The sequence below is a fragment of the Oncorhynchus nerka genome, linkage group LG11 (assembly GCF_034236695.1).
Source record: "Oncorhynchus nerka isolate Pitt River linkage group LG11, Oner_Uvic_2.0, whole genome shotgun sequence".
NCBI classification, from domain to species: domain Eukaryota; kingdom Metazoa; phylum Chordata; class Actinopteri; order Salmoniformes; family Salmonidae; genus Oncorhynchus; species Oncorhynchus nerka.
Window position 1 is genome coordinate 35,733,387 of NC_088406.1, and position 23,396 is coordinate 35,756,782.

A 23,396-nucleotide genomic window follows, 5' to 3' on the forward strand; every position below is an offset into this window, starting at 1 on the left:
TTAGCGCTCTGGGAGGAGGACACAATGGAGTTGTCGACCGTGATGGCGAGATCATGGAACGGGCAGTCCTTCCCCGGGAGGAAGAGCAGCTCCGTCTTGCCGAGGTTCAGCTTGAGGTGGTGATCCGTCATCCACACTGATATGTCTGCCAGACATGCAGAGATGCGATTCGCCACCTGGTCATCAGAAGGGGGAAAGGAGAAGATTAATTGTGTGTCGTCTGCATAGCAATGATAGAAGAGACCATGTGAGTTTATGACAGAGCCAAGTGACTTGGTGTATAGCGAGAATAGGAGAGGGCCTAGAACAGAGCCCTGGGGGACACCAGTGGTGAGAGCACGTGGTGTGGAGACGGATTCTCGCCACGCCACCTGGTAGGAGCGACCTGTCAGGTAGGACGCAATCCAAGCGTGGGCCGCGCCGGAGATGCCCAACTCGGAGAGGGTGGAGAGGAGGATCTGATGGTTCACAGTATCGAAGGCAGCCGATAGGTCTAGAAGGATGAGAGCAGAGGAGAGAGAGTTAGCTTTAGCAGTGCGGAGCGCCTCCGTGATACAGAGAATAGCAGTCTCAGTTGAATGACTAGTCTTGAAACCTGACTGATTTGGATCAAGAAGGTCATTCTGAGAGAGATAGCGGGAGAGCTGGCCAAGGACGGCACGTTCAAGAGTTTTGGAGAGAAAAGAAAGAAGGGATACTGGTCTGTAGTTGTTGACATCGGAGGGATCGAGTGTAGGTTTTTTCAGAAGGGGTGCAACTCTCGCTCTCTTGAAGACGGAAGGGACGTAGCCAGCGGTCAGGGATGAGTTGATGAGCGAGGTGAGGTAAGGGAGAAGGTCTCCGGAAATGGTCTGGAGAAGAGAGGAGGGGATAGGGTCAAGCGGGCAGGTTGTTGGGCGGCCGGCCGTCACAAGACGCGAGATTTCATCTGGAGAGAGAGGGAGAAAGAGGTCAGAGCACAGGGTAGGGCAGTGTGAGCAGAACCAGCGGTGTCGTTTGACTTAGCAAACGAGGATCGGATGTCGTCGACTTTCTTTTCAAAATGGTTGACGAAGTCATCTGCAGAGAGGGAGGAGGGGGAGGGGAGAGGATTCAGGAGGGAGGAGAAGGTTGCAAAGAGCTTCCTAGGGTTAGAGGCAGATGCTTGGAATTTAGAGTGGTAGAAAGTGGCTTTAGCAGCAGAGAGAAAGAGGAAAATGTAGAGAGGAGGGAGTGAAAGGATGTCAGGTCCGCAGGGAGGCGAGTTTTCCTCCATTTCCGCTCGGCTGCCCGGAGCCCTGTTCTGTGAGCTCGCAATGAGTCGTCGAGCCACGGAGCGGGAGGGGAGGACCGAGCCGGCCTGGAGGATAGGGGACATAGAGAGTCAAAGGATGCAGAAAGGGAGGAGAGGAGGGTTGAGGAGGCAGAATCAGGAGATAGGTTGGAGAAGGTTTGAGCAGAGGGAAGAGATGATAGGATGGAAGAGGAGAGAGTAGCGGGGAGAGAGAGCGAAGGTTGGGACGGCGCGATACCATCCGAGTAGGGGCAGTGTGGGAAGTGTTGGATGAGAGCGAGAGGAAAAGGATACAAGGTAGTGGTCGGAGACTTGGAGGGGAGTTGCAATGAGGTTAGTGGAAGAACAGCATCTAGTAAAGATGAGGTCGAGCGTATTTCCTGCCTTGTGAGTAGGGGGAAGGTGAGAGGGTGAGGTCAAAAGAGGAGAGGAGTGGAAAGAAGGAGGCAGAGAGGAATGAGTCAAAGGTAGACGTGGGGAGGTTAAAGTCGCCCAGAACTGTGAGAGGTGAGCCGTCCTCAGGAAAGGAGCTTATCAAGGCATCAAGCTCATTGATGAACTCTCCGAGGGAACCTGGAGGGCGATAAATGATAAGGATGTTAAGCTTGAAAGGGCTGGTAACTGTGACAGCATGGAATTCAAAGGAGGCGATAGACAGATGGGTAAGGGGAGAAAGAGAAATGACCACTTGGGAGAGATGAGGATCCCGGTGCCACCACCCCGCTGACCAGAAGCTCTCGGGGTGTGCGAGAACACGTGGGCAGACGAAGAGAGAGCAGTAGGAGTAGCAGTGTTGTCTGTGGTGATCCATGTTTCCGTCAGTGCCAAGAAGTCGAGGGACTGGAGGGAGGCATAGGCTGAGATGAACTCTGCCTTGTTGGCCGCAGATCGGCAGTTCCAGAGGCTACCGGAGACCTGGAACTCCACGTGGGTCGTGCGCGCTGGGACCACCAGATTAGGGTGGCCGCGGCCACGCGGTGTGGAGCGTTTGTATGGTCTGTGCAGAGAGGAGAGAACAGGGATAGACAGACACATAGTTGACAGGCTACACAAGAGGCTACGCTAATGCAAAGGAGATTGGAATGACAAGTGGACTACACGTCTCGAGTGTTCAGAAAGTTAAGCTTACGTAGCAAGAATCTTATTGACTAAAATGATTAAAATGATACAGTACTGCTGAAGTAGGCTAGCTGGCAGCGGCTGCGTTGTTGACTATGTAGGCTAGCTGGCAGTGGCTGCGTTGTTGACACTACACTAATCAAGTCGTTCCGTTGAGTGTAATGGTTTCTACTGTGCTGCTATTCGGGGCTAGCTGGCTAGCTAGCAGTGTTGATTACGTTACGTTGCGTTAAAAGAACGACAATAGCTGGCTAGCTAACCTAGGAAATCGCTCTATTCTCACCCGAGAGAAAAAAGTAAATCAAATCAACTGCACCTTGCTGTAATGAATTTAATATAAATGTGTGATGTGGCAATTTTCTTCATACCGATGCTAGTAAGGAATTAGTGTATTTTTCTTAACCAAAACTGTGGCAATTAACTCAATTGCCCTAGGATTATACTACTCTGTTAGTGAATAATGCATTTTAAATTCTGGTACAGGGTTAGTCCATGTTAAATTGTGTAAATTGAAGTTAATTAAAATGTGTACGTCCTTATTATAGTGATTGCCAGGTTATGTATGATATAAAAACCAGTGGGCCCTTTTTGTCCTGTGAGTTCAACATTAGTTATCAAAGTCTGCACAAACTTGGATTATGAAAGCATCACAAATATTTCTGACTCTAGCTCTCTCTTTCTCCAATTCAATTTGCGTTATTGGCATGATGTAACAATGTACACTACGGTTCAAATGTTTTGGGTCACTTAGAGCCTGTAATCGAACCCACAAATGCTGATGCTCCAGATACTCAACATGTCTGTTGGCCAGTTTTATAGCTTCTTTAATCAGAAATAGAGTTTTCAGCTATGCAAAAGGGTTTTCTAATGATCAATTAGCGTTTTAAAATGATAAACTTGGATTAGCTAACACAACATGCCGTTGAAACACAGGAGTGATGGTTGCTGATAATGGGCCTAAGTACGACTATGTAGATATTCCATAGAAATATTCCATCAGCCTTTCCAGCTACAACAGTCATTTACAACACTAACACTGTCTACGCTGTATTTCTGATAAATTTTACGTTATTTTTATGGACAAAAAATGTGCTTTTCTTTCTAAAACAAGGACCCCAAACTTTTGAAAGGTGGTGTACATAATGCCAAAGCTTACTTTGGAGATTTACAATATTAACATAATTAAAATAATAATCAATATTGTCAATGGGACAACCATATATTGACCAATAACAATAAGTATAGAGGACATGTGCAGGTTGGTTGGTCTGTCAGACACTGTCCCTCATTTTTTTGCAGGCAGCAATGTAGTGCGCTGCCAACCCACAGCTCTCTGCATCCTCCCCCAACAGGAAGGGTAGCATATTCTCATCAGAGAAGTCTTTGAAAATTTGGGGAAATAACACTCTCTAATTGCTTTTTGTGTGTTTTTTTCTCATGAAATGCAGCTCTGTCTCAGGTTCTGCTGTGGTGCAGTGGTTACACAGCCTTTCATCTACAGGGAGCCAGGTTTTCCTGTGTCTATTATGAGCATTTATTAATGTATGGACAAAAACAAAATGTCACACTCCTGGCAGTTGTTCCAATAACTAATGTTGCATCTTCTAGCGCTCCCTTGTGGAACATACGAGATCCCACAATATGGGCCATAAACGTTGACGTTGCGTCCCATGTAACTATGGGAACGAGACCTGCTGATATTTTGCAGTGGATCAATTTCACGGTACAGGTGAGAACGTTTGAAAAGTTAGATAGTTAATAAAGCTAGTTAGCCCTTTTCCTATCTAAATGTACACGTATATATACATGCAAGGTATCTTAGATTGCTAGCTACCTTCCAACTTTTCCCCCCATAAAATCAACTTTTACACGCATTGATTTTTTTTTGCATTCGACGGTAACGCTTGCTAACTAACAGGTAGCAATGCTGTCAAGAGGTATTTCCTGTTTTTGTATCTTCTCTAATATCTTATCGTGCCCCCCAAAAAGTTCAGCTGTCAAAGATAATGGAGGCCACGACTAAGTTTCTAGCCTTAACTATATTTTATCGGCACAATCTGGCATCCCTTTAAATGAGAGGTTGTGCTCTTTTCCTCATTTATGGCAGGAATTCTTGGGAGTTTTTTTTCCAGAGTTGGACTCAACAGAGGAATATGAAGATGATCTCAGGAAATAGTCGCTAAAGCTTGGAGTTTTGTGGCAGAACTAATGATACAAAACAACCTACAATTATGCCTGCTCCAAAAAGAGATAGTCAACACAGGACCCGTGCAAGAGGCATAGCAAGGCCAAGGGATGGTTCCCTGGATCACAGAGGGAGGAAGAATGACTCTATCCCAGCAGCAAATGTGGCCTCTGTTCTCTTACTACCACCACTGGAGTCTCAGGAACACCATGCCTCCTCACCAGCCTTCATGTATGAGCCCCATCCAGGTCGAGCCCTTAGCACTGGAAACCTCTCCCCTGCCCCCACTCCTCTGTCCATGGTGGAGCTCCCTCACCTCGTGGCAGAGGTGGGTCCTGAGCTGGCCATGGGGGAGTCACTGTGGATGGAGGGACCTTGTCTGATCGCTTCAGCGCTGGGGACTGATATCCCTGTCAAAGCTACTCAGGTGTCATTTGAGGAATCTGCTCTGGACAGGTAGGTTAAGCAGTGAGCATGTGTGTTTGCTGCTTCATTTCACTCGTGTTCAAATGTGACATTGGTCTTTCAAAAAAATAAAAAGCACATTCAGATAGCACATTTAGTAGTGTGTCCATTGTTGATTCAGCTTTACAGATCATGGAGACGTGTCCCAGGTAAAGATGGCTGATCAAGACAAGGAGACAGAAGACAGAAAAGATGCCAAGCACAGAGAGCCTCTGACTGGCACAGAGGTGGTGGAAATCTTTGCAAAGAAAAGACATCTGGGAAAGCTTCAGTTTTTCCACTTGCAAGCTGTGAACAATGGCCCATTCAGGTAGTGAACACCATAGCCAATGCCATAGTGTAATAACACTGGCTTTGCCAGTCTTCTGTAGCATTCACACTATTTTGCAGATACAATTTGTTCATTGGATGCGTTTTCTTTTTTTTGTAGACCGTATGACCTTCGTGTGGTCCCCTCCAATAGAGCAGGCACTGAGCACTTCATCTTCTCCCCCTCCTCTGTGCTGCATGTGCAGGATGGATGCAGTGCTGGGCTCCTTTCTCTGGCAGAGTGGCATCGGGAGGCCATACTGTGGAGAGCCTTGCAGGATATCCCATTTTTCAGGGACTATTTACTTCGTAAGGCATTCATCAGGTAGGCTACGATTGCATTCCATATGGCACCCTATTCCCTCCCTTCAGTGCACTACTTTTGACCAGGGCTCATAGGGGACAGACTTTGGAACACATCTTAACTGTCCACATGTATTGTATCATGTCACTTTTTTGGCGAGTTGCAATTCTCTCTCTTCATTAAAACTATTTTCTTTGTCAACTTTATGTTGCTGTTGCGTGTCACAGGTGGCATAGAAGCGTGTGTAAGATCACTCTGCAGAGGAAGGGTGAAGTACTGCAGGGCCTGCTACTCATGGCTGTACCCCAGTTCAGAGACGCTCTCTTTCAATTCTCCAGGTATTCTGCATCACATTATTGTTGCATCCCAAATGACATCATATTCCCTATTTTGTGCACTACTTTTGACCAGTGCCATGGCAGAGCCCATGGCTCTGGTCAAAATAAATGTACTATATAGGAATAGGGTGCCATTTGGGATGCAGACAATAGTGTTGTACATCAACATTACAGTCACATGCACATGGGACCTTATTGTTCATTTTGGTCCATGATTAACATTGAAATTGTTTTTTTATTTATGTTGAAATGCACACAGTGTTAAATACTTTTTTGTTGCTGTTTTCAGACTGATTGAAGAACTGAAAGGGGTTCATTGGTTGCCACAGGATGAATGCAAGACCTACACCCTTCTGGACTTCCAGAATGCCCTCATGAAAAAGAACCAGGAGTGCCGCAGGCTTCTTGAGATATTCTTGCAGTATCGTGCTCTCATCCTCAACATGGTTTGTAACTACTATTCTTATCCTTAGACAGAGGAACGCAAATTGACTGCTAGGCCTGACACAGCCAAGAGCTTGGCCTGTTGGCCTCCATCCCTCTCTCTAAAGTGTGTTTGTGTGTGGATATCAGAGGGGTTGGGTACAGCAGAAGACACATTTCCATTTCATATAGATTAATAAAATAACTTCTTCCAGGTCCAGGAGGACAGCTATGGGGCTCACCAGGAGCTGCAGTTACGTGTTGAACGCTTCCAGCTTAGCCAGCGCAGCCAGCCCCTGTACCTCCAGCTGGCTCATCTGAGGGACCTGAGGAAGGAGCTGGGCCAGGCAGAGTACGTCCTGCAGCAGCTGGGAAATATGGCCGCCCTGGCCGATCATATGATCGTGCAGGGTATCGTCACAATCGCCCACCGAGAGGTCACTTCTTTCCTCAACAACGTCATGAAGGTGAAGAGAAAGAAGAGCATGAAATAACAATGGTTGCATCCCAAATGGCACCGTTTTCCATATATAGTGCACTACCTTTGACTAGGGCCCATGGTACAAGTAGTGGATCATGTAGGGAATATGGTGACATTTGGGACTTGCATCATCATGTTAATGAAAGGTTTGCTGGTAATGGTATTGATATTTTTGATTCCATGTTTCTCGATAGAGAGTGCAGCCACAGCAGGGGAGTCTGTTCCAAGCAGAGCTGATATTCGGAGCAGATGGTCAGCCAACTCTGTTCCCACCCATGCACTTGTTCCAGGAGGTGCTGCGAGGGGCACTGCTGTCAGTCGCAAACTCTGCCCTTCAGGTGAGATCATTCAATTAACCACACACTGAAGGATGGGCTCTGGTCAAAAGTGGTGCACTATATAGGGAATAGGGTGCCATTTGGGATGCAGACATTCAATTAGGTCAAGGTTGTGATTAACTCGTCACAGAATTCCCAGTTATGTGTCCCAGCGAGTCTTGCATACTAATGTGGTTTTGCTCTTGTAGGTATTTGACACTTGTAGTTACTGTCTTGATGCCAAGGAGAGTGTGTCTGCCAGCACCTCTCTCACCAGTGCTGCTCAGGAGCTAAGCCCTGACCTGAGCCTGGCCTGTACCAGTGGAACTAATTGTATCACAGGTAATGCTGAACAGGACAGGAGATTATTTTATCTTCCCAGTTGTACCACAGTCCATCATTTGATAAAAGATGTTGTTCATCCCATAACAGGGCTTACGCAGGAAAAATGTCTAATTCATGGTAAACACAAGTTGAAGCACAAAAACAAAAAACAGGCAGAGATATATATTTTCTTACGCTCATCGCCTGTGTTTGTATGTGCATGGTTCTCAGCTTTTGGGGAGAAGGACAGTGAGCCGACTGGTGTCAGCAGCTTCTCCTCCAAGCGGGAGCCTCATTGTGTTCTATCAGCTCCCAGGCTGGTGCTGCCCAAGCTGACCCCTCTGATGGTCCAGGGCCAGAGGCTGAGAGGGCAGTACTACCCCCTGTCCAGTAAACAGCTGGAATGGCAGCTCAGCCTCAATGCTGGGGCTAAGGAGGTCCAGAGAGAGCAAGCCAGGATCTCACAGGTCATTCACACTTTTTGCCATCCATCTGAATGGATCCCTGAAAAGCTCTACAACGATGCACTCACTATCCTTTCATCATGTTTGCTCTGAATAATGGATTGTTTGTTGATTCTCCCTTGACCCACAGGAGGCTGGGCTTGAGATCCAGCAGCTGTGCGAGGGACTCTCCTGGTTGGTTGACATTCATCTGTTTACCAGCCAATGGAGTCCAGCTTCTCTGGAGACCATGAGGGGCATGCCTGCCTTACGCTACGAGGAGCACATTCAGAAGGTGCGCTTCTGGACTGACAGGGTGCGCACAGTGCCCCCCTCTCTCACTACCTCCAACAAGCTGCTCATCGTCACATGCTCCCACATCCAGGAGAAGATAGGTGTGTGGGTGCGGTTGTTTGTGGGTGTGCTGGTGTTTTTTGGTTGCATGTGCTGCGTGACTTTAGGCCAACTTAGTTACTGCATGTGTGTGATGTGTGTGACAGTGGTATGACTGGGGACCTTTTGTTATGATTGTGCGGCCCTGCACATCGGCCCTAGTCAAAGTAGTGCCCTGAATAGGGTGCCATTTGGGAAGAATCCTGAATGTGTGGTTTTGTTTCTCTACGCAGGGCCTCTGTTGAATTCCATAGAGGAGGATGTGTTGACTCTGTTGAATGAGGAGCTGAAGCTGCGCTCAGAGAACTTGATATTAGAACTGAAGAGAGCTGTGGAAGGTCTTAGGGTCGAACCCACAGATTTCAACGACTTCACCCACTATGCCAGCATGGTATTGCCTACACATGCACCTTTCTGTAGTTATTGCTGTGCATAGTCATCTAATAATTATTTTCTTCCTTAAATCAATAGTGTATATTTTATCGACCCCATTGGATTTCTTCCCTCAGGTGAAACGCTGTGCGAAAATGTCTGATGACATGCAACATCAACTAGAGTACCTACACTCTCTCCAGGAAACCGTTCGAACCAACTACAGACAGATGACACCAGATGAGCTGTTATTGGAGGAACAGGTTTTAAACACATAGCTTTTGATATGTCTGAATCATTTCCTTGTACCTATTTTGAGTCATCACAAGAAGAGCTACCTACAGATATTGTTGTTTTTATTGCTTTATTCACATAGATATCGCAGTGCATTTCCAAATGTTGTGTGTTTATCCACCCCTCCCTCTGTATTTAGATGCTGGACCTGTGGGACATTTTTGTTCCTCTCCTGAAGCAGGGAGCAGATACAGTGTGCCAGCGTCTTCCCTCCATGGCTGACACCCTGGACAACACCTTCTCCTCCCTGGCCCACGACCTGGACGAGATGGTGACCAAAGCCACCTCTGGACCATATCTGGACCCCACTCAGAATGCTGCTCAGATGCTCAACAAGCTCAAGATCATGTGCAGACAGGTGTATGCTGTCTCTGCTCGCCTGACAGAGCTCAGCAGGACAAGTAAAAGTCTCAGAGGTGAGATGAGAGAGGGACTGAAGGATGGTGCCTGCCTTGTGTTTACATCGCTCCTTCCTCACTCTCTTATCTGTGTTCCCTCTGTAGGAAACCCTCTGGATTTGACTTTTGTAACCACAGCCAAGCAGAAGATGGAAGCTCGCAAAGGACTGTGGGAGCTGATGACTGTATCCACCTCCCAGATCCAAGAGTGGAGGCTGCTGCTCTTCAGCAAGGTGTCTGTCTGGTTCCTCTATTCTAATAGCCTCTAGGTTGATTAACAACATACTAATACTAATAATAAGTGATAGCAGGAACCTAGTATGCTTATTGAAATAGAAAATGGCGCCGATATAGGGCAGCCGTGCTTCTAGACCCTAGGCAACTTTGCAGTATTGTTTTTTTGTTATTTGTTATTACATACAGCCGGGAATAGCTTTTGCATATCAAAGGTGCGGTAACTCACCAGTATTACGACCAGGAATACGACTCTCCCGAATCGGATCCTTTGTTTGTACCCCCGAGGGCAATTGAACTGATTCCAGAGGCTGATCCAAACACAGCTGGCGGAGAAGAGGTATTCGGAGAGGACTTATAGACCGACTCAGGAGGCGTGCACACCACCCACTGCTTCTGAGTATATTACTCGCTAATGTTCAGTCCCTGGATAACAAAGTTGACGAGCTCAGGGCGAAGATTTCCTTCCAGAGAGACATCAGGGATTGTAACATACTGTTTCACGGAAACATGGCTCTCTCGGGATATACTGTCTATGAGTCCGTCCAACCAGTTGGGTTCTCAGTTCATCGCGCAGACAGGAATAAATATCTCTCCGGGAAGAAGAAGGGCGGAGGTGTATGTTTCATGATTAACTACTCATGGTGTGATTGTGAGGTATTCTAGGTTGGGTGAACAAATATACTTGAGTTCATGTATGTTATCACAATCAAATGCCAACCATATTACCTCCCAAGAAAATGATCTTCGGTTATAGTCACAGTCGTGTATATTCTGTGTATGCTCCTCCCATCCTATAGGCAGAAACTCAAACAGGAAGTACTCATGCTAAGGACTATTCAATGCTGGTCTGACTAATCAGAATACACGCTTCAAGATTGTTTTGATCACGCGGACTGGGATATGTTCCGGGTAGCCTAAGAGAATAACATTGACGAATATACTGATACGGTGACTAAGTTTAACAGGAAGTGTATAGGAAATGTTGTACCCACTGTTAATATTAAAACCTACCCTAACCAGAAACCGTGGATTGATGATCACATTTGCGCAAAACTGAAAGTGCGAACCACAGCATTTATCCATTGCAAGGTGACTGGGAATATTGCAGAATACAGTGTAGTTATTTCCTTATGTAAGGCAATCAAACAGGCAAAACATCAGTATAGAGACAAAGGAGTTGCAATTCAATAGCTTAGACACGAGATGTATGTTGCAGGGTATACAGACAATCACGGACTACAGAGGGAAAACCAGCCACGTCACAGACACCGATGTCTTTCTTTCGGACAAGCTAAACACCTTCTTCACTCGCTTTGAGGATAACACAGTGTCATCGACATGGCCCGCTACCAAGGACTGTGGGCTCTCCTTCTCCGTGACCGACATGAGTAAGACATTTAAGAGTGTTAACCATGCAAGGCATGCACAGATCAGCTGGCTGGAGTGTTTACGGACATATTCAATCTCTTCCTTTCTCAGTCTGCTGTCCCCACATGCTTCAAGATGGACACAATTTTTCCTGTACCCAAGAAAACAAAGGTAACTAAACTAAATGACTATTGTCCCATAGCTCTCACTTCTGTCATCATGAAGTGCTTTGAGAGACTAGTTAAGGATCAAATCACCTCTATCTTACCTAACACCGTAGACCCACTTCAATTTTCTTACCACCCCAATAGAGCGACAGACGATGCAATTGCCATCGCACTGCACACTGCCCTATCCCATCTGGACAAGAAGAATACCTATGTAAGAATGATGTTCATTGACTACTCAGCATTCAACACCATAGTACCCTCCAATATCATCATTAAGCTTGAGGCCCTGGGTCTGAACCCCGCCCTGTGCAACTGGGTACTGGACTTCGACGGGCTGCCCCCCGCAGGTGGTGAAGGTAGGAAACAACACTTCCCCTTCACTTATCCTCAACACTGGGGCTCCACAAGGGTGCCTGCTCAGCCCCCTCCTGCACTCCCTGTTCACCCATGACTGCGTGGCCAAGCACACCTCCAACTCAATCATCAAGTTTGCAGATGACAAAACAGTAGTAGGCTTGATTACCAACAATGACGAGACAGCCTACAGGGAGGAGGTGAGGGCCCTGGGAGTGTGGTGCCAGGAAAATAACCTTCCACTCAAAGTCATCAAAACTAAGGAGATGATCGTGGACTTCAGGAAACAGCAGAGGGAGCACCTCCCTATCCACATCGACAGGACCGCAGTGGAGAAAGTGTGAAGCTTCAAGTTCCTCGGCGTACACATCACTGACAAACTGAAATGGTCCCCCACACTGTGTGGCGAAGAAGGCGCAACAGCGCCTCTTCAACCTCAGGAGGCTGAAGAAATTTGGCTTGGCAACTAAACCCTCAAACTTTTACAGATGCACAATTAAGAGCATCCTGTCCGACTGTATCACTGCCTGGTAATGGCAACTGCACTGCTCGCAACCGCAGGGCTCTCCAGAGGGTGGTACGGTCTGTCCAACGTATCACCGGGGGCAAACTACATGCCCTACAGGACACCTACAGCACCCGATGTCACAGGAAGGCCAAAAAGATCATCAAGGACAACAACCACCCAAGGACTTGAGTTCATGTATGTTATCTCTGGATCTCTGTAACAGACAGTTGGTCAGGTTCTTGAAAGTCTGTCACACAATGTCACATTTTCTAGACTTTCCTGGGTGTTGGCAAAAGCAACATGGCCGTCTCCATCTGGACATTCTACTTCCTCCTCAACACACAGTCAACCAGAGATTTGTTAATGTCAGAGTCAGTCAATATCATGTCAAGTCCCTCAAGGCGTGAAGTTAACTAGGCTGTTCATATCATCTTCTGGACATTCAACTTCCTCTATATCCATACCACACAGATGTCTTGGCAGGGCTTCTGTAGGGTTAGTGTCACTCAATAGCATCTCCATGGCAACATGGCTGGTCATGTAATCTGGGTATTGTACTTCCTGCCACGCCTCCTTCTGAAGGGAGATCTCCTGCTCCCCCTTGTCTAGCTGCTCCTGTAAGGCGGTGGCCTTCTGTCAGAGGGCCGAGCTGCAGATCTTTTGCTGCTTGGAGGGCCTCCATCTTCAGAGTGGCCTTCTCTGCTCTTCTCCCTCAGAGCAGCTCCAGGCTCTGCCGTAGCGCTGCAGCTCTCTGCTGATTGAAGGTCACCCCCCCCTCTCATCACATCTACCACCTCCTCCTGGTGGGCTGCAGCCTGGGCCTCCTGCAAGACCTTCTGTAGGGAGCTGTCCTCCTGCTGCTGGACAAGCTGCTCCTTCAGCTCTTTAAAAGGGTCTCCTGCTTCTCGGCTAGATCCTCCCTCATAGCAACCTTCTGCTCTACAGATCTCTGCTGATGTAGGGACACCTCCCCTCTGTGCCTCCTAGGCCTCCATCTCCTGGAGGACTGTGGCCTGCACCTCCTGTAGGTAGTTGTCAGCTTCAGAAGAAACCTACTGGGTTTGGGACGAGAGACTGTTGCACCTGCCGCTATACTGGCTTGGGCAGCTGTCAGCTGGCTGAATTCAGCTCGCATGAGAGCGTTCTGCTGACGCCGTTCTTCTAGCAGCTCCCACTGCATAGCCTGCTGTGCTATGTTTTCCTCCACCATTTGTCTCACCAATGCTTCCATTGTGCTCTGTGTTTGTTTAGTTATTGAACTTGGTTTGGGGTGCCTGCATTCTCCACCATATGTAGCAAGATCAAGGGTGTGGATTTTCCATGTCACCAAGTTCAACAACAAAACAGGCACCAGTAGTACAAATCGAATGCAAAGGGGAAGTTTATTAGGGATTTTCTTACACTGGGGAAGAGGGGGGAAATGCACCAACCACCTTACAGTCCACAAGGGTACTGCAACAGTCCAGGTCCCAACGTGTAATCCTACCTACCTACCTACCTAGCTACCTAGCTTGCTCATTCATTTAACTTCCTCTATATCCATACCACACAGATGTCTTGGCAGGGCTTCTGTAGGGTCAGTGTCACTCAATAGCATCTCCCTGGCAACATGGCTGGTCATGTAATTTGGGTATTTAAAAAACGAAATGTATATGTTTTATTTGCCTGCCTGCCTGCCTGCCCGCCCTTTTGTGCAGGCTGCTTCCTCCTTTATCCCCAAGCAATCCCTGGCTTAACGATTCCCAGTGTTGCCTCGTTGGGACAGGAAGTCCATACAAGGCTTGGGGTGGAGCCAGCTACCTGCAAGATATCTCTCCTCAATTACCACCCCCCTCACCTCTCCCTGCCGTCTGCCACAACATAGACTTGCAACCACTGGCCACTTTAATAGTGTTTACATATTTTGCATTGCTCATCTCATATGCATCTACTGTATCTTACTCTATGCCACTTTGACATTGCTCGTCCAAATATTTATATATTGTTAATTCCATTCCTTCACTTTAGTTTTGCTTGTATTGTTGTGAAATTGTTAGATATTACTTGATAGATATTACTGCACTGTTGGAGCTAGAAACACAAGCATTTCTCTACACCCACAATAACATCTGCTAAACATGTATGTGACCAATACATTTTTATTTGAATCTGATATGGGAAAGACTAATATTTTCACCTACTGTTAATTTGATGTTAATGTGAGTCTACTTGCAAGAATTGTGATATGTGTTAGTTTTTTCCTACTAAACTGAATGCGCTGACTAATTAGATCTGAATAAGAGCATCTGCTAAATGATAAAAATGTAAATGTTTGGTGTCAGTTTGTTGTGTCGAGAGCCCAGGAGAAGGTGGATGAGTGGCTGCAGCAGGCGGTATCCCTGGCCAGGACCATCCCTTCCCGAGATGCTGTGCTGCAGGAGACCCTGGGGATCCTTGAACGTTTCAACCAGCAGCTCCCTGTGCTGGCCAAACTCAGCAGCCCCACACTCAAACACAAACACTGGAGGAACATCTTCAAAGGTTAGACCAGTGCTTCTACAGTAGTGTGGTGTAGTAACAAATCCCCACCTCGGGACCCATGGGACCTCCGCAGGTTTTAAAGCTCATTTCCTGCAGTTGTGTGACTCAAACATTACAAGTTGAGTGACTCAAACATTACAACAAAATCAATGGACAAAACAATCTAGCTAAACATTACCAGACATGGGCTAGTTGATCAACTGGACATTGCTGGCAAGTTATAAATAGCTATAAGGTCTGAAATGACTGACATGACAAGAGGAAAACTACTGATAAACTACCCAATGTCGAAATTGTACTTTCAAGAGTAACTTTTCAAGAGTAACTTTCAAGAGTAAGTTGGAAGCTCAGCAGAGTTCCTGAATTTGAAAAGCCTCACTGAGTCAACATGGGTCAGCATCCCTGTGGAACACCTTCTAGTGTACATTCAGTGTAGCGCATTACTTTTGAGCCTAAAGCCCTAAAGGCTCTGGTCAAAACTGGTGCTATTTGAGACACAATCATCATGAAAAGCAATCATCTTTGCAACATGATTTACATACCATACTTCTGTCTCCTCTTCTAGGTATGGGGTTACTTTATGCACCAGAGTGGAACCTCACTGTAGCTGACCTGATGTCCAAGAAGCTGAGAGAGCACCACAATAAAATCAGCAAGGTGAAAACAGAAAATCCATTTAGCACATTCAAAAGAAGGGCATTATATAGGGAATAGGGTGCCATTTGGGATGCAGTCTTACTCAGGGTAACTTAACTCTCTCTGTGGGACTTTGTCAGATTTGCCAGGAGGCTAAGGCAGAGGCGGACATGGAGCAGGCCTTCAGGAAGCTTCAGAGATGCTGGGAGGGGGCACTGTTCCGACTGGCCAAGTTCATTGTTACTGTTTGGCAGGAAGATAAACCACAGCTTGGTGCCACACGGAGAAAGAAGCCCACTAATGGCCTGGTCTCAAACTACCAAACACCCAAACAGCACTCTCGTGACAGTGGCACCTTCACCATCATTGGTGAGATTGAACGGGGAGAAAGGAGTGTTTTTTTTGTGTTAATAATAAGTAACATTTCTGAGACCACCTTTTTGTATTATATTTTCTCATTTAAATCACCTTTGGTTCAGATATTGTCATTGTTGCTGTTAAAAGTAGTAAGTAAAGTTGTATTCAAATCAAATTTATTTATATAGCCCTTCTTACATCAGCTGATATCTCAAAGTGCTGTACAGAAACCCAGCCTAAAACCCCAAACAGCAAGCAATGCAGGTGTAGACGCACGGTGGCTAGGAAAAAATCCCTAGAAAGGCCAAAACCTAGGAAGAAACCTAGGGAGGAACCAGGCTATGAGGGGTGGCCAGTCCTCTTCTGGCTGTGCCGGGTGGGAACAGAACATGGCCAAGATGTTCAAATGTTCATAAATGACCAGCATGGTCAAATAATAATAATAATCACAGTAGTTGTCGAGCGTACAGCAAGTCAACACCTCAGGAGTAAATGTCAGTTGGCTTTTCATAGCCAATCATTAAGAGTATCTCTACCGCTCCTGCTGTCTCTAGAGAGTTGAAAACAGCAGGTCTGGGACAGGTAGCACATCCGGTGAACAGGTCAGGGTTCTATAGCCGCAGGCAGAACAGTTGAAACTGGAGCAGCAGCACGGCCAGGTGGGCTGGGGACAGCAAGGAGTCATCATGCCAGGTAGTCCTGAGGCATGGTCCTAGGGCTCAGGTCCTCCAAGAGAGAGAAAGATAGAGAGAGCATACTTAAATTCACACAGGACACCAGATAAGACAGGAGAAGTACTCCAGATATAACAAACTGACCCTAGCCCCCTGACACACACTACTGCAACATAAATACTGGAGGCTGAGACAGGAGGGGTCAGGAGACACTGTGGCCCCATCCGATGATACCCCCGGACAGGGCCAAACAGGAAGGATATAACCCCACCCACTTTGCCAAAGCACAGCCCCCACACCACTAGAGAGATATCTTCAACCACCAACTTACCATCCTGAGACAAGGCCGAGTATAGCCCACAAAGATCTCCGCCACGGCTGAACCCAAGGGGGGGCGCCAACCCAGTCAGGAAGATCACGTCAGTGACTCAACCCACTCAAGTGATGCACCCCTCCTAGGGACGGCATGAAAGAGCACCAGTAAGCCAGTGACTCAGCCCCTGTAATAGGGTTAGAGGCAGAGAATCCAAGTAGAGAGAGGGGAGCCTTTCTGTTCACCTTCACACTGCTGGGCCAGACTACACTCAATCATAGGACCTACTGAAGAGATGAGTCTTCAGTAAAGACTTAAAGGTTGAGACCAAGTCTGCGTCTCTCACATGGGTAGGCAGACCATTCCATAAAAATGGAGCTCTATCGGGGAAAGCCTTGCCTCCAGCTGTTTGCTTAGAAATTCTAGGGACAATTAGGAGGCCTGCATCTTGTGACCATAGCGTACGTTACGTGTAGGTATGTACGGCAGGACCAAATCAGAAAGATAGGTAGGAGCAAGCCCATGTAATGCTTTGTAGGTTAGCAGTAAAACATTGAAATCAGCCCTTTGCCTTAACAAGAAGTCAGTGTAGGGAGGTTAGCACTGGAGTAATATGATCACATTTTTTGGTTCTAGTCAGGATTCTAGCATCCGTATTTAGCACTAACTGAAGTTTATTTAGTGCTTTATCCGGGTAGCCGGAAAGTAGAGCATTGCAGTAGTCTAACCTAGAAGTAACAAAAGCATGGATACATTTTTATGCAGCATTTTTGGACAAAGTTTCTGATTTTTGCAATGTTACGTAGATGGAAAAAAGCTGTCCTTAAAACAGTCTTGATATATTCGTCAAAAGAGAGATCAGGGTCCAGAGTAACGCCAAGGTCCTTCACAGTTTTATTTGAGACGACTGTACAACCATTAAGATTAATTGTCAGATTCAACAGAAGAACAAAAAGCCTCTTTGTTTCTTGGGACCTAAATCAAGCATCTCTGTTTTGTCCGAGTTTAAAAGTAGAAAGTTTGCAGCCATCCACTTCCTTATGTCTGAAACACAGGCTTCTAGCGAGGGCAATTTTGGGGCTTCACCATGTTTCATTGAAATAAACAGCTGTGTGTCATCCGCATAGCAGTGAAAGTTAACATTATGTTTTCGAATGACATCCCCAAGAGGTAAAATATATAGTGAAAACAATAGTGGTCCTAAAACGCACCTTGAGGAACACTGAAATTTACAGTTGATTTGTCAGAGGACAAACCATTCACAGAGACAAACTGATATCTTTCCGCCAGATAAGATCTAAACCAGGAGGTGAGGCCTCATTCAACACAGTAAATTCATCAGGCTTAAGCCATGTTTCAGTCAGGCCAATCACATCAAGATTATGATCAGTGATTAGTTCATTGACTATAACTGCCTTTGAAGTAACATTAAGTAGCCCTATTTTGAGATGTGAGGTATCACGATCTCTTTCAATAATGGCAGGAATGGAATAGGTCTTTGTCCTAGTGAGATTGCTAAGGCGAACACCGCCATGTTTAGTTTTGCCCAAACTAGGTCGAGGCACAGACACGGTCTCAATGGGGATAGCTGAGCTGACTACACTGACTGTGCTAGTGGCAGACTCCACTAAGCTGGCATGCTGGCTAACAGCCTGCTGCCTGGCCTGCACCCTATTTCATTGTGGAGCTAGAGGAGTTAGAGCCCTGTCTATGTTGGTAGATAAGATGAGAGCACCCCTCCAGCTATGATGGAGTCTGTCACTCCTCAGCAGGCCAGGCTTGGTCCTGTTTGTGGGTGAGTCCCAGAAAGAGGGCCAATTACAAATTCTATCTTTTGGGAGGGGTAGAAAACAGTTTTCAACTAGCGATTGAGTTGTGAGACTCTGCTGTAGAGCTCATCACTCCCCCTAACTGGGAGGCGGCCAGAGACAATTATTTAATGCCGATACATCTTTCTAGCTGATTAACACGCTGAAGCTATGTTGCGCTTGGTGACCTCTGACTGTTTCATCTTAACATCGTTGGTGCCGACGTGGATAACAATATCTCTATACTCTCTACACTCGCCAGTTTTAGCTTTAGCCAGCACCATCTTCAGATTAGCCTTAACGTCGGTAGCCCTGCCCCCTGGTAAACAGTGTATGATCGCTGGATGATTCTTTTTAAGTCTAATACTGCGGGTAATGGAGTCGCCAATGACTAGAGTTTTCAATTTGTCAGAGCTAATGGTGGGAAGCTTAGGCGTCTCAGACCCCGTAACGGGAGGAGTAGAGACAAGAGAAGACCCCGTAACGGGAGGAGTAGAGACGAGAAGGCTCGGCCTCAGACTCCGACTCGCTGCTTAATGGGGAAAACCGGTTGAAAGTTTCTGTCGGCTGAATGAGCGACACCGGTTGAGCATTCCTACAGCATTTCCCTCCAGAAGCCATGAGAAAGTTGTCCGGCTGCGGGGACCGTGCGAGGGGATTTATACTAACGTTACTATCTGTACTTACTGGTGGCACAGACGCTGTTTCATCCTTTCCTACACTGAAATTATCCTTGCCTAACGATTGCGTCTGAAGCTGGGCCTGCAGCACAGCTATCCTCGCCGTAAGGCGATCGTTCTCCTGTATATTATGAGTACAGCGACTGCAATTAGAAGGCATCATGTTAATGTTACTACTTAGCTTTGGCTGTTGGAGGTCCTGACGAACCATGTCCAGATAAAGCGTCCGGAGTGAAAAAGTTGAATGAAAAGAAGTTGAGTGAGGGAAAAACTAAAAATATAAACGGTAATTAAAAAGAAAAAACGTAAAGTTGTCAGTTAGCAAAGTAAGGTTTGCAACAAAACGCACAGCAACACGTAAACACGTATTGATTTCTTACTGTAGGTCTGGAGACACTCCTGGCTCAGACACAGGACAGTGTAATGACTCTGTCCAACATGCTGCTCTCTCCTCACGTTGCTGAGTTCAGGCTGGAGGTGGAACACTGGGTGCAACTGTTGCAAGAACTGGGTAATGTAAACTAGGCTACACCCCCAAAATGTCAAAGTGCACTACTTTTGACCAGACCCCTAGTAATCAAAAAGCTTGGGAAGATAGATCTTTCTTTACATAAATATGACTGTTTTCAAGACCATACTGTTTAACAATGTCCTCCTATTGTGACGTCTTTATACTACTTTTTATCAACTGTGATTTACTTCCATATTTTCCTCTACTTGCAATATGTAGAGGAACTGCTTGATTTCTTTGAAAGGTACCAGCAGAAGTGGGTCTTCCTTAGCAAAATGTTCTACGAGACAACGGTCAGTGTTCAGAAGGCAGAACTGGTGAGTTCAGGGTCTCTTATGCCTCTGCCACAACTGCCACAATTATAGATTGTTTTGGAGGGTGATGCAGGATAACTAAATGATAATGTTGTCTTGGTCTTTGACCACAGTTGAACAGGTTCCTTCCTGTGGATAAGACTTTCAAGGAGATTATCCAAACTACACTAAGGGACCCCCACGTGCTGAACATAGTGCGGCTCAGGAAGACAACAGAGTTGACTTGCTGCTTCCATGGACACAGCCTCCGTGTTCTCCTCATAGAGGGTCTGTCCACCATGGAGGGTATTTCTAACCAGCTGCTGTACCTCCTGGGCTCTCCCCGCAGGGAGTTCCCTCGCCTCTGCTTCCTGAGCGATGGGGAGGTGATCAAACTCCTCTCTCTGCACCCCACACCCTCCGCTCTGCTCCCTCTGGTGCGTAAGTGTTTCCGAGGGGTGCGCTGGCTGGAGGTGGACAGCAAAACTGACATGCCCTCTGATGTGACAGATCTGAGTAGTGGCTTAGATCTCTCTGACACCCAGATGTGTGTACGAGGGGTGTATGGTAGTGTCAGGGAGCACGTGCCCTTCCTCTGCCCCCTGGAGCCAAACCTCAACCCCCTGGTGTGGCTATGTCTCCTGGAGCTGCAGCTTCAACAGGCCATGAAGCAGCTCATGATGCAGTGTGCTGTGGCACGACAACAGTTCGAGCTGTTGGACCCGGAATGGGAGAAGAAAGTTGGGGACTCCCTGTCACATGACCCGTTTCGCTACACCAGCCCATCAAGCTCCCTCAGAAAGGAAGAGGGTAAAGAAGCAAAAGGAGTGAACGATTTGCCTTCTATGTGGAGTATACTCTCTGACTACCCACTGCAATGCCTGTTAGTGGCTGAAGAGGCTTTATGGTGCAGTGAAGTTCGGACGGCTTACAAGGCCTCAGCTCCGGTCAAGTGGTCCCGCATCAAGGCACAAAATGCTTCCAAACTCCAGAGCTTGTGCCAAGCCATACAAGACGGCATCACGGGTGATATTGACAAATCAATGACCACCCAGCGCATGGTGACAGTGCTGCATGCTCTGGTGTTACTCACCATGAACCACTCGCAACAGTTATCTAGGCTCATGGAGGTAAAGTGTGACCTCGAGTCGTCTTTTGAGTGGCAGAGTTTGATGAAGTACCATCTGATTACAGACACTCAGAATGAGTCAACAACACAAGAGGGACACCATGATTTGTGCTATGTTGAAATCTTGGGCACCCAGCTGCCCTATGGTTACGAATACCTTGGCCCAGAGCACTGGATATTAGTAAACACCCCCTCCACAGATAGAGCAATACTGGGTATCCTCTTGGCTCTGACCAGCTACAGGTGTGGCTTTGTAAGTGGACCTTGCATGTCTGGAAAGAGGAAGACTGTGGTTCAGTTAGGAAGAGCACTGGGACGTCAGGTCATCTCCTTACAGTGTTGTGTCAATACGAGTCCCTCTGTCGTCCAGCAGATGCTGTTTGGTGCCCTTCAGACCGGGGCCTGGCTGGTCCTGGACTGTGTAGACCTGATGACCCAGGGAGTGCTTTCCCAACTAGGGCAGCATCTTTCAGACATTCACCAATCCCTGTCCATCCTGCAGAGAAATACTCAGCAGAAAGGCTTTGAGACCCATACCAAGCCTTTATCCAGTTTCTCCAACCCAAACGGAGATGGTACAGTTTCACCAAGAGACAGCCATGGCGACATTTGGAAAGACTGCAGGAAGTCTAATGAGCTTGAGTGCCAGATGTCTTTTTCTGGGGAAAACATATTTGCCAAACTGAGCTATGGCTGTGTAATCATTTCATCACGAGGATACACAACAGAGGTCCCAGAGAATCTGCGAGTGGCTACCAGGCCAATTTCGTTGGCCCACCCTGACTACAGGATCATCACAGAGGTCATGCTAGTCTCCCTGGGCTTCTCAGATGCTGTGTCTATAAGTCGACGGCTGATCTCCCTTTTTAGCCTGGCCAAAGACTCCCTCTGTCTCCCTGATTCTGTCAGTGGTGAGCAGACATCCTGGATGGTTCTTCTCAGAAACGTCATTGCTGCCTCTGGGACACATCTCCGCAGCAACAGCCGGCTGGATGTGCATATGGAGAAAGTGTTGAGGGAGGAACCTGACGCTCCTAGGCTTCCTCTGGATGGGATCCTCAACCCCCCTGAGACAGATGGAGGAGACAAATGTCCCCAGTCTACCCACTACAAGAGTGCCAACCAGTCTGCTGCCCTCATGCAAGCTGTGTTGGAGGAGCAGGCTGTTGTCAACAGTGTTTTGTCAATCCTACTATCGGCTATCTTTGAGCAGAAGAAAGCCTCACAGTTCCGCACCATATTTGAAGAGATCTTTCCAGTGGCGCGCTCCCACCCTATTCTCCAACAGTACATTGAGGAGGAAGGGGAACAGAACATCCTGAAGACAGCAGTTACAGAGGAGCTGCAACAAACGGGGTTCCATGCTGATACCAAAGTGCTGCGCAATGCACTCACCCTCTATCAGGCTATGAAGCTCTCCAGAGCAGTTCTTCTGGTTGGCCCTGCTGGGAGTGGAAAGACAACCTGCTACCGTGCCCTGGCCGGAGCACTGCGTAGACTGGCAGCTAGGGCAGAGGAGGCCGAATTTGATGAGGATCTCACCTGTGAAGGAGATGGTATGGAAACTGATTACCAGTCCTCTACTTCAAACTGGAGCTCTGTTGACACCGTGGTCTTATTCCCCAATGCTTTGTCCCACGAGGAGCTCTTTGGGGGCTGCTATGAACAGCAGGGGTCCTGGTGGGATGGTGCTTTCACAAAAGTACTGAGAGGCTCAGAGCAGCATGACTTGTCAGCCACCACCACCTCTAAAAAGAAGAAGACGGGGGGTCAGACGAGGAAGGGGAAGTGGCTGGTGATGGATGGAGAGCCGTTGGGGCAGCCTGGTTGGTTGGACTCCTTCAGCACCCTCTGCAATCCTGAGGATCCCTTCCTGTGCCTCTCCTCAGGAGAGAAGGTTCGGCCATCCCACAAGGAGCTGAAACTATTGGCAGAGGTCACAGACCTGGGAGATGCAGCCCCTTCTGCAGTGACCCGCTGCAACCTGGTGTATCTCTCTGGGAAGGACCTGTGGAAGGCTGTGTGGAAGGTCGAAATGGATGCTCTCTACAGAGAGCACAGTCTGGATCAGGGGACCCTGAAGATGTGGAACCGTTTGGCTGAGGACCTTTTCTCTAGCACACTCACTTTCATTAGGCACAAGGCCCTCACACCTGTCATGCACAGCGAGGGAGATGGATCCAGTAAATTCAGTAAAGGCATCACTTATGGACTGCAAGAAGTGAATTCATTCATTAGGATTCTACATGCCCTCCTGGAGCAGTTTGGGAAAGGACGTGGGTTAAAAGCTACACCAAGGATGACAGACAAAAGAGGTGTTGTAAATAGCAGCATACTATGTTCATGAATATAAATGATCAAGAGTACAAATAACTATAAACTGTACAGTGCATGTTCATA

The 23,396-nt window shown here is 47.2% G+C and overlaps 1 protein-coding gene across 1 annotated transcript in view; it reads left to right on the top strand.

Annotated features, from left to right (window-relative positions):
- Nucleotides 1-5,170: 5,170 nt before the first annotated feature.
- The window catches only part of LOC115137768 (dynein heavy chain domain-containing protein 1), a 65,744-nt gene continuing 47,518 nt past the window's right edge, over nucleotides 5,171-23,396 (top strand). Inside the window, exons 1-19 of the mRNA XM_065024063.1 lie at nucleotides 5,171-5,352; nucleotides 5,473-5,676; nucleotides 5,883-5,993; nucleotides 6,283-6,439; nucleotides 6,632-6,883; nucleotides 7,092-7,235; nucleotides 7,424-7,556; nucleotides 7,770-8,005; nucleotides 8,133-8,376; nucleotides 8,608-8,765; nucleotides 8,884-9,009; nucleotides 9,180-9,456; nucleotides 9,544-9,671; nucleotides 14,397-14,595; nucleotides 15,161-15,252; nucleotides 15,372-15,600; nucleotides 19,449-19,574; nucleotides 19,794-19,891; nucleotides 20,002-23,311. Of these exons, the coding sequence (XP_064880135.1) occupies nucleotides 5,198-5,352; nucleotides 5,473-5,676; nucleotides 5,883-5,993; nucleotides 6,283-6,439; nucleotides 6,632-6,883; nucleotides 7,092-7,235; nucleotides 7,424-7,556; nucleotides 7,770-8,005; nucleotides 8,133-8,376; nucleotides 8,608-8,765; nucleotides 8,884-9,009; nucleotides 9,180-9,456; nucleotides 9,544-9,671; nucleotides 14,397-14,595; nucleotides 15,161-15,252; nucleotides 15,372-15,600; nucleotides 19,449-19,574; nucleotides 19,794-19,891; nucleotides 20,002-23,311 (6,379 nt within the window). The 5' untranslated portion in view covers nucleotides 5,171-5,197. The remainder of the gene's footprint in view (nucleotides 5,353-5,472; nucleotides 5,677-5,882; nucleotides 5,994-6,282; nucleotides 6,440-6,631; nucleotides 6,884-7,091; nucleotides 7,236-7,423; nucleotides 7,557-7,769; nucleotides 8,006-8,132; nucleotides 8,377-8,607; nucleotides 8,766-8,883; nucleotides 9,010-9,179; nucleotides 9,457-9,543; nucleotides 9,672-14,396; nucleotides 14,596-15,160; nucleotides 15,253-15,371; nucleotides 15,601-19,448; nucleotides 19,575-19,793; nucleotides 19,892-20,001; nucleotides 23,312-23,396) is intronic.